General features: G+C 44.6%; 1 protein-coding gene across 7 annotated transcripts in view; it reads left to right on the forward strand.

Annotated features, from left to right (window-relative positions):
- The window catches only part of LOC116429247 (opioid-binding protein/cell adhesion molecule), an 87,255-nt gene extending 77,434 nt beyond the window's left edge, over positions 1–9,821 (forward strand). For all 7 annotated transcript variants that reach the window (XM_031981992.2, XM_031981995.2, XM_031981997.2 and 4 more), the window contains exons 5-7: positions 4,961–5,116; positions 5,528–5,861; positions 6,630–9,821. In XM_031981992.2, coding sequence (XP_031837852.2) covers positions 4,961–5,116; positions 5,528–5,861; positions 6,630–6,775 — 636 coding nt within the window. In that variant the 3' untranslated portion in view covers positions 6,776–9,821. The remainder of the gene's footprint in view (positions 1–4,960; positions 5,117–5,527; positions 5,862–6,629) is intronic.
- Positions 9,822–11,496: the final 1,675 nt, after the last annotated feature.

The raw sequence follows: 11,496 nt of genomic DNA on the forward strand, positions 1-11,496 counted from the left end.
AATTAGTTTTTCCATAACAGTCGAGCCGCTTAGCTGGCGAAGCAGGAGGCGTTAGAAACTCCATCGCGCTAATGCATTTCTTTGTGATACGTACCGACGCAGGCTATCGGCGATTTATTCAATTATGTCGTCAAAGGGGTATTTATTAATCCCGTTTCCATTAGGGAATTACCAGACGACGAATCACCGCAAAAATGAAGCGAAAAATCTACCCTCGCGTTAGGCATCGATCTTCCCGGCCTCGCTTAATCCATCATTCCTCGACGTCACGGGCGTATAATTGAAATTTAATCTGTTCTCGTTGCGATATCGTCTTAATAATCCGTTACCCATTGATCTTGTTTCGCCTGTACACCTACCGAGTTTCCTCGAAACCAAGAGCTGTCGCGTTTCAAATTTTTATCGGTCGTTGCGAATCAATTTCGGGTCACAGAGATTCGTTAATTTATTTATCAAGCCGAAATTTAATAATTTCCGCTGCCGATACTTTTCAGCGAAAAAGCCGGGTGATGATTAAAAGTTATGATTATACGAGTGGGAGGTAAAATAGCGAGCAAAGCGATGCAAAAGCCGTGCTCCCGCGCTCTCTCGGGCAATCGATGCATTTTCAATAAATTCAACTTCGATTCCGTACATTCAATTTTCGAAAATATACAGCGTCCATCGCGGTCGACGCTGTCAGTGTTTTTTAATTAAATCTCCGCCTTTGCGAGCTCCAGCTTTCATTAGGTTGCCGTCCATGAAGGTATATCCATTCTATATGCAACTTTCGCGCGTCTATTACTTCTTGCGGGCTCTCGCTTCATTCGGAATCGGTCGGAGCCGAGTAAATGGATCTCCGAAGCATTTTTTCGGCGGAGGACTTTAATTAAATGGCGACCGAGGTCACGCGCGCAAAGAAAAGTCTGATTAATGGAACCCGGACCGGACGGAAGAAGGATTATTTTCGTTTCTTTGCTCGGGGGGCGAAGGTTCTGTAAAATGGCGCAAGAAATTCTGTTCTTCGTGCTTGGTTTCCGATGTTGACCGGTATGACCTGTGATCTGGATCGCGATTGACCGAAGACAATTGACGTCCTGCCCTAGAATAACGTTCGCTCTTTCATTATAGCCGAAAGTGATCCATTGATGAATACTTCTTTAATCAAGACATCACTTCTATATCTTCTCAATTCACTGAAACATTTTTCAATATCTCTTAATAATAAATTATATTACTTATATTCTAGAAAGATGCAAACTTCATCTTCGAAACTTCGAAAAAATGACGAGCGAAATACATAGTAAAGATTTCTAATTACCTCGATTCAACAAAAATGGATGTTACTCGTCAAAGATAAAAAAAAGTAATTCTGTTATTGATATTTTATTCTCAAAGTAAACGTATATTCATAGCAAACGCAAAGTTCCCTCGGGTCTGCGCGAATGACTAATGGAGAAATAAATTCGACAAGCATAGTGGCGATGAAAAATCACGTGATAAAGGGTTCAAAAGAAAAATCCACGCTATAAAAGATTGAAAAGAAAAATCCGCGCGGTTACACGCGACGGCGGGGAAAAAAAATTGAAAGGAACTTAGTGGACGAAGCCGTTTGAAGGGCTCGCTGTGAAGTCGCGCAGTTCGAGGGAGCGAAAAAGGACCGAGTGGCGTGCTGTGATTGCGTTAACGGACAACGGGAAAGGTAGACGGTGACTCGTAATACGTCGCGGCAGTTCATTATTCAGCCGGTTTATGCTCGAGTGCACTCGTCGTGACGGTACTCGTCGATCTTCAGGCCCGCATCAGAAAATCGCGAAACCTACTTGCCGCGAACGTCGAGTGCACTCGGCAAAGACAATTAAGGCACGCAAGTGGTCCGGTCTCCTTTTCCTAGCGTAATCGTCGGGAACAGAGACGATCCTTCTACGCTGGCTACGCTGTCGATGACAACTTCCGTTGTCCCGTGAAATTATACGGCCAATTCTAGAATCGATGGGCCTCACTTTCGGTACTTTCGCTAACAAACACGGCGCGGTTGTTTGCGCTTTCGATCCTTTCGTTTACTAGAGCAATTCATTTCAGAAAATCGAAACTGGAGGAAATAAAGTATGCGGAGTTAAGTGCTAATGTAGACGCTATAACGAACGATGAAATCTGGAAGTAATTAGACGATAAAGAATATTTATAATTTACTATTACAATTCTTAAATGATACTAGTATCTAAATAGGTATGTCACTAAACATCTTTCTTCATCAGTTTATTGCAGTAGTTTTCGAATTCAGAAGTGCCGATAATCGATGAAATCGCGATTAATGTTAACTTGTCTTTCATTGGCAAGTTACCTGTATGTGTTTGATATGTGACTTCTTGAATTATTATCAGCTGATAGGTGAGCGAGTAAGATCGCGAGTGCGAATGCCACCTGCTTGTAAACAGGCGATAGGTGACTGACCTCAGAAACGAATAAAGTAGGAATCATGATAAGGTGCAATGACTGCAGAGTTTGTAGATATATATATATGAATGTGTGTGTGTGTTTGACAATAGCTTACGTGGCAGTTCTAACTGTAACAGAGGTTCAACACGCCCTGACCTTTCCCACTCCTAGTCAGTTTCACGTGAATTTGTATATAAGTGTCCGTTTTACCTCTTCCACTCGTCCCAGCGTCTAATGCACGGCTCAGTTTTAGATGGTTTTCATCGTCAAAATGACTTCCAAGTGAACACGTTGGCAGCCTTCGCGATAAAACTCCATTTCACAGAGTTTTCTGTTCTTCGGATGTCGGTGAAAAATGAAGTTTCACTTCTAAGGCACGGATCTATCAGGTTGTCTCACTGATGACGGGTTCACAAACTTTTCCAGTTCCATCTTTTATAGTAAATCCTAGGCAGCTTCACTTATGTATGCGAAATATGTGGCGACTATCAGAATATAGAGAGATCAGAGAGCTAAGACAAAACAGAGAAAAGTATTTATATACATATCGAGAGTTGGCCTTGTAGTGTGTCTTGTGAAATGAAATCATCAATGCCAGCAATACGTGGGACTCTTATCCTAACGGATGCAAATAATAAAATCCCTACAAATATTTTCCATTTTGTTTAGGATTTCGAAGAAGACTCACGCGGTCGGCGAACTGCGCGCAAGGCGGAGACTTTAATCTACTATTTATGCGTGAAGGGGGCCTAGGCCTGCGCGATTCTCGCGCAAATCGCCTTTGCCGCGGCTGTAAGAATAACGCCAGCCGAGAGATGAAAACAGTATTACGGATGGCTAAGCCGGATGACGATGTTTCGTACTTACGGAAGAGGAAAGGATTTATTATTAGAGCTACTTTCCTTCAGTTTGGATGAGCCATAAATAATGCAGGGGGAGCAATCTCTCGAAACGAGTATAATATTTACTGTCTGGCGGATACAACGGATGCGGGGACGGTGCCGTTATTAAAAATGCAAAACTTCCGGAAGGAGGGGCTCGTAAAAAATTAAGGACCGCGCGACGGAAGATTAACTTCTGGCTCAATCCGCGATACACGCGGAATACTTTCCCCCGCTGCAATGAGTAGAGAAATTGCATTGGAACTCGATGCGACGGGCTCCGTCTCTGCGGGCCGGAACGGGCGCGATTCGAATGAAAATTGAGCGCGAGCGTTGAGATATTAGATGCTAATATCTCAGGATTATTAAGTAAAAATCACGTGCACGTCGACTGCAGGTTTTACGCAGTTGTGTTCGCTTATTACCCATGTAGAGAAACGTGAAATGGAAATCTCAATGCCCGACGTTCTATAATTATTTCCATACCTCTTCAACGTCGCATTCCAATAAAATGATGAAATTACATAAAACAGACGAGAAAATCAATAGATGAAAACCTGCAGTAAAATCGATGTCGAGTTACACCATAACTTTCCCTTTCATTGCCTTACTTCAAAAATGACGGATGAAACTCGTAAATGATCATATATATCCCATCGCTCATTCCCTGCGTGACAGACGGAATTAGCGCGGGCTGTCATGTTTCGCATAATTCGCTCGCTTTCATCTGTTCCTCTTACACCGGGCGGAACGAAGCACCACGTTCAGCTAATATTTATTTATATCCAACGTCCCTTACGCTGCAAGCTCCGCAAATAAAGCTCCCGCCGCTATCGGAGCCATTCTTAAAAGACGTCCAGCGTATCAGCGACGGCGTTTCTGGGCTGAAAATTTAACGACGCTGCCCCGGCCCTTCTGCGCTCTTTGTTAAAATTATTAAGCGTGCGCCGCGTGTGCCGTCCTCGAGCGATAATGACGCGCGTGTGCAGCAACTTTTTCCCGGCGAGTGTCAGCGGTGAATAAAAAAAAAAGAAGAAAAAAAAACCAGGGAGAAAAAAGGAAAATAAATGAAGGGCGACGCGGCGCCGGCGGAAATGCAAGAGGCGTTTTCAAGTGTAACGCTCTAGAATCACGGAGCCGGGCTCTTGCGATCCATTTGTCCGCGCGGCCTCGTCAAATTGCGCTTCCGGCCGAACCTTCGTCCTTCGTGCACTTTCCTCTGCCTCGCCCCATCCGCCGTTCGCCATTTAAACTCGCAATTCGCGCGAGCGATGCTCTCGTGAAGCGACCCTGTGCAACATTTATGTGGCTCGCGAGAGCGCCGGGAAGGAACCGTGCCGATCCGCTCAGAACACGCTCGCCGTAACTGCGCGGCTCAGTCGTAACTCCGCAGGAAAGAAAACACTTCGCGAATAATCGCTCCGCGGATACGTTCCCCGTTGCGCTGCCTGGAGTCTCCCGGCATCGAGTATTCCTTTAGCGGTAAACACGGTAAACTCCTCGATGCTTGTTCTTCGAGTTTAGGTTGATCGGGCATTCTGTTTGAAGAATGTGGAACGAATGAAGTATCAAGATTGATCGGTTTGGATGGCGTAGCGTTTGAATAAATAAGAATAGATTATACGGGAATACTGTTAAACGGGATAGCGCTCCTGTTGCAGGTGACCTGGATCAGAAGGAAGGACAGGCAGCTGCTGACAATCGGCAGAACCACCCATTCCATCGACACGCGGTTCATCGTCGTGCCCAACAGTCCGGACTGGACTTTAATGATAAAGAACGTGAAGCAAGAGGATGCTGGGCTGTACGAGTGTCAGGTAACGCGTAGAATCGTGTCTGAATACGATTACGCAAGTTTGCGGAACACAAAAAGTAATGATAAACACGAGAATCTTATGAAGTTACCGGGTAATCATGCAAGAGGACACTATTCTACGCCATTGTTGTGTAAGATGAATGAATTGCCGGAAAACAACGTAGCATTCCCTTATCACTTTGCTTGGGTGATTTACGATGGTACTTGAAGTAATGAAGAAAGTATCAAGATCAGACAAGAATACCCTTATATTTTCTTGTGACAGATCGTTCATTAACTTGTTGACCCAGGAAGACGATCAGCTCTATTCATAAACTGTTTTTTATTTCATTATTTATGTTAATGGCAAATATAAGTCGAAAAATTTTCGAAAATAATAAGAATGATGGGACAGAAGTTTGTATTTGTTTAGATCCAAACTGAGCCAGTTCAGCAACGATTCGTTCAGTTAAGAATCACCGAGGCGTACTCGACGATCCCAGGCGGGCCAAATCTGCACGTGAAACAAGGATCGAGCCTTCGGCTGGAATGCCAGCTAATGGCTTCCGCGGAAGCGCCCAGTTACATTTTTTGGTTCCGACAGGGTCGCATGATCAATTACGACAATGAGCCGGGAGTCACGGTTGAGCCAACAAAAAACGGCTCCATTCTGGCTGTTGACAAAGTAAAACTCTCCCACGGTGCCAATTACACATGCTTGCCGAGTAACGCCAGGCCTGCCTCCATTATGATCCACGTGATCGAAGGTCAGTGAATTTACTGAGAGGAACGACAATTACTCAGACAAACGATTATTTCCTGCGAAAATTGTTCTATATTGAATATCGATGGTCTATAATATTAACCTTGCTACGGTTTAGAAAGCGAATAATGGCGCCATCTGACAGCGACACATTTAACTTTCCCATAAGGGTTGCAAATATTTTTAAAGATAAAGCACAGTCAGTAGCAGTTCAAGTGCTCGAACACCCAAATAATTCTTACCAGTTTTCCCGTATGTCATACTGTTATACGTGGCAAGGAAAATATCAGAGACTTCAATGCCCGATAAGACATGTTCTCGAGTCTGCTTATAAACGTCAGACGATTGATTGATGCCAGTTCTGCTCCAAATGTAACCATGTTTTTCATTGCGTTAATGGACAATCGAATATCCCTTGCTAGGGAAAAACCGTCAATTTAAAGTAGATATTTCGATTTCAATATTACAAAGTAGCATCAGTAGCAAACCGTCTTTTTAAAGTTGGTATGAACACGATCGAAAGTAAATTCATCCTCCAGTCCAAATACAGGGTCCCGTTCAATATTAAAATGAGAAGATCCCCGGCCAACATTACCATCCAATTTCACTAAGATATTCCCGAGAGGATTCGCTCTCCCGTGTTCCCGACCGTCGCGTTTACCCGCCGTGGGGACAACATACGCCGCCCCGTCGTTTAGTTTTCATCATAAACATCGGGTGTTGTTCCGTCCCGGCGGAAGTTAATTCCTCGTTGTTGTTTTTCGTTTTCCAGAGGAGGAAAAACCAGCGGCGATGCACGGCGGCGATCGGCGGAACGCGACGCGCCGGGCGTCCATCAACGTCATGTTGATTTTTCTGACTTTCCTCGGTGTACAGTGCACAAGCTGCCTCTGCCTGCAGCATTCCCGCGTCACGTGACCAGCCCAACGTGTCACCAATGTCGCCGAATTAGCATCCACCGGGAACTCGAACATTTTCCGACGACGTACTCGTTCCGCCGAACGGACGCTTGCCCGTTCATCACTCCCGTGGGCGCCCTTGAACGGCTAACGTCGAACACCGGAAACGGCGAGCTCCTCGAGTATTAAAAGTTCGTTTCAAGCAGCGTTCAATTCGCGCGTCTCGTTCGCAAATCGCTCGATCCGACTCGGCGAGTCCGACGCGAACAATTCCTTGGAAGAAGTTAGTTAATCAGACACTGGTGATGTATCAGCTTGAAATAGCCGAGGAACGGTGTGCGGCTTCGAACGAAGGCGGAACGCGATACGGGGGATCCGTCGCGACCCGAAGTTTCGAAGAAGCTTGAAATTGCGCCCCGTATCGCGGAGCTACTTCAAATTTCGCTAACGAAAGTCTGGCCACGGTGCCATGCTCGACACTATCATTAAGCGAAGACTCCGGGAAGGATGACATTCCAGTTCGTTGATACCGTGTATGTACAGGTTAACGTCGCGATATATAATGCATCTTCCGCGACGTGTTTAATCCGGAATTCGCGGTACCGCCATTATGCGCTCGGACTTGTTACGCGAAAATTCAATACGCCGTTCGTGAAACGCATTCTCTATGTAATTTGAATCTCATCTACCTAAACTTCTCTCCGTTATACAATTCAATTCGCTGTGTTCGGTACCACTGTTCCACGATGTTGTATTATAACATTATATATGCTATACGTGTCGACAGAAATCTTATTCGTTATAATTATGAATTAATTTCATATGGTACATCCTTTATTCCGGGAAGAAGGGCGCTTAATTATTTCCTTGAGCAACGACGTCCGACCCAAAAGACCGTCAACGCCTCAAAGAATAATTACGTTTCCTCTAATGACACGCGAGGTGTGACGCGAAATTGAATTCGCGATGCGTTTTCAATAACAAGCAGCCTTCCGGCGCGAATGCGACGCGCCGGACGATTGTGCCCAATCAAAGGCGGCTGCTTTCGGCGCTTTTAGCGCAAGGAACGTTTCATTGAACCACGGTGTCGTAGAACGTCTTCGTTAATTAAAAGGAAAACGCGTTTAGTCGACGTGAATGCGAGGATGCGCGACAAGTATCACCGCGCATTCAAACGAGTGCTCACGATTTCCGGCGCGTTTCTTCGTTGAATAGAAAGGTCTGCGCGTATGCATAAGGGACGTAGTATGGGGCGACACGCGTCATCGAAGAATCAAAAGGCCGGCTCCGTTTTCGAATCCGGATGAATTTATTGCGTTGAAAATGGATTCCCTCTTCTGCCGCTGGTTTAAGCAGCCGCGAAACAAGCTCTATAAACTTGAACGCGCGGAAAACGCGTCCCCATTCAGGCTCGCGGGACCTTGCGTTCGAATGAATGGGTAGTCATGCTGGGCTACAATTGCCGCGCACACGGCCTATTCACGTACGTGCACTTCCTCATATAAATACCGTCGACCACCATTGTCTTAAATTTCTTTCAAACGCGCCGCATCAGCCACCGCCCACGCGCTGCCACCGACGATTTCACCTTTTGTCGCGAACGGACGATTGTACTACCAACGGAACGCCTGTGTTCGCTTTAATTAACATTCTCGTGGCCCGTACGGACAGTCGCAATCGGAAACTCGGTGTCGGGCCGCTGCAGTTTGTCCGCCATCTTGTCGGGCGCGTCTCCCCGCGATAACTGTCGCTGTAACTCGTGACAGCCATGTTTTCGGTGAAGCCGCGTGTATGGCTGACGTATGGCTAATAGAATTTGAGTATTTTATTATGTACTCCCGATTGTGAACGTTTTACTCGATCAATGTTTAATTGCGATCCTTCTCTAATCACAACGAATCTGATCATTTCGGTCAACTCGTTTTTGTGCGACAGAAGTTCGGTACGTTCTCGTCGCGAGTTATATTTTTCGGTACGTCGATATTGATTAACGTCAATATTCGTGAATCTGGTATGAGAGGATTGATTTGTTGCTTCTAACGGAAAATTGAGTGATCGGATTTTGAAATTGTAAAAAGTTACGAGGAATAGTATAAAAGAGCGACCCGTGTTGCTTTAGAATTAACTCAAATTCTTGCGATTTTTTTATTGAAACGTTTGTAAACGATAGTCAATTACGTTGGATTGATTATCAACTGTAATCGTCGATCGTCCCATCATGCACATTGTTCCGGGAAACCTAAGAAGCGTTTTATCGATTTGAGAACACAATCAATGTTTCCAGGTAACATTAAAATGCTCACTCGATGTATTAATGTGATCAGTGTATATACATGTATGTTAATTACAAATAAGTAAATGCAGTGTCTGGTGGTTCTTGTTCGAGAGCGCAGTTTCAGATGTTTTCAGTCAGAAAATAACTAAGCGTGCTATTAAATCTGTCTGCTTTCGCTATAAGAAAATTTCAATGAAATTATGATTAAATCATCTAGTGAAAATATCTGCAGCTGTAGTTTTCGATTAGTGGCACGTGAATAAAACGACCGACAGCCTCGGATATTTTCTAACGGAGGAAAACTGAAGTCAGACTCCCGATCAAAAATAACCAGACGAAACTGCATACTGTACCGAGAACGTTACTTCCACGAGGCACAAAGATTTTATCATATCCTTTTACACAGAACGAAATGCTGCACACTTTAGCCGGCGAGCGCACGCGTTTCAACCGCTTGGGCCGATCACGTAATTTTTTCTTAACGAGAACTTCGTGGAAGAAGCGACGGGTACCATTGAACATTTACCGAATCGATGTGCTCACTATCTATAGAGTCGTAGAAACTTCCTAGCCGCAGTTCAACATTTCGAGAATCGTATCAATTGACGTTCGTAGCATTGTATTGTTTTCCATTGACCGTCTGAACGGCGTCGAACGATTTACGATTTCTTTGGCGTCAGCTTTCGAAGAATATGTGAATTTTAAGAGTACAGTTTGAAACCTAGATTAATAAGTCACGTTTTCATCTTCACGATACTACGATCTTGCAAAATAAATTGAACATTTTAAACTCGTCTGGTTGGTTCACTGTCGATACACAACTGCCGCTGTTCTCCGACAAGGTAAGTATAACCATACCCTATGCGTTATAGCGTTATAACGTTTGATCAAGTATATTGTTGGAAAATCTCGTGAGAGTAGAACCAAAGAACTTTCCTAAAATGTGAATAAGAAACCGTAACTCATCTTGAAATAATAATTCATTCTGATTCAAAGTTTGCACGAAAGATAACAGCGGCGAAAGTATCCGGAACCTGTCTCATATTCATAAGAATATATGCTGCTATCTCGCAACTCAATTTCCATTGAAATATGCTACGACTAGTCCGCGGATTTCATGCATTTCTAGCAGATGCAACCGACTAAAATATAACGGAGTACTAACTTGTACGAACAAGCTTCTATTTAATTCCCAATCTTGATAAACGAACGAAAAATCGATGAACCTATAAATATGCAAATTGGGATAATTTTCGCGGTCTAATCACGAAGAAAGCAGATGTGACCGAGCGTCTACTTTACCGGAAACAATCGTGTGCACGCCATTCAATCAATCGATTTTATCATCACCGTCGGACGCTGGAACAAATGGCGCGACGGAAATTGATTCGATTATAATTTATTATAACGAATATACCTATATAATTTTCCAACGCGGTCGGTTCCAACGAAGTGACGCAAAGCACGAAATTAGTCATGCATCCTCGGGAAAGAATATTTAACCTTTTAACGTGCCAATTTTCATATGATTAACAGCTAAATGATTCATTAGTCGAGGCTCGAATAATCAAAAGTTGGCGTTGCCGCGAATGAACTATTTCACGCGAATTATTAGCGATTAGTCTCGTCGTTACCGATTCAACTCCAATAACCGTTGATTATCCAACATTCCGCTATAGAAACGGACAACTCTAACTCGTCGAAATTTATTAAGAGACTAACGCGGGGCAAGATTCACCGTGATTCTCTGACCCGAGGAATCTCGGCCCCGATCCGGGGAACGTAATAACACTGGTAACCCCTGGGGTGTCCTGTAGTGAAGATGTATCTTCCTTAATCGTGTGTTACTAACTCCACCGGCGAGATGTTTAACAGGAAAATTACAGCGACTGAGAATCTAATCAGAATAGAGGCGGCCGCTTCGACGGAAATTCATTAGAGAGCTTCGGGATTACCGTCGTTGGTTTCGTTACATAAACCCGTGATCACCGCCGCCATCACACGATCGAAAGCACTGACGAAGAACAACCGCGTAATGTAGTTCCGGACACGCACGCAATTACGCGATCGGCGACGATCCATTAGTCCCGTGGCATACAACCCGCGTGCCGTTCGGCCGCATTCGACGATCGATTCACGACCTTTGCGGGAAGGTCGACAATAAGCGCAGCTTATTCCCGACGATTAATCAAAACCCGGCGGATAATGGGTAATATCCAGTATCTGGTAAATAGTAGGTCGAGAGTGGATACGCGTTTCCGGGCTGTAATGAGGCTGAATTTGCGAGCGGCGATTTCGTATGCGGCTCACGAGCGGACAGCATTGATTCGTTCCCGTGAAAATATTACCTGCGCCGTTTTTCACCCTTCGAAGATCGTTTCGAATAACCCGGATTCGACTGTGTAATACAATTTATGTATTCACCGATTGATGATCTGCCAAGATGCCATCCAACGGGACAGGCG

The sequence above is a fragment of the Nomia melanderi genome, chromosome 3, assembly GCF_051020985.1.
Source record: "Nomia melanderi isolate GNS246 chromosome 3, iyNomMela1, whole genome shotgun sequence".
Taxonomy (NCBI): domain Eukaryota; kingdom Metazoa; phylum Arthropoda; class Insecta; order Hymenoptera; family Halictidae; genus Nomia; species Nomia melanderi.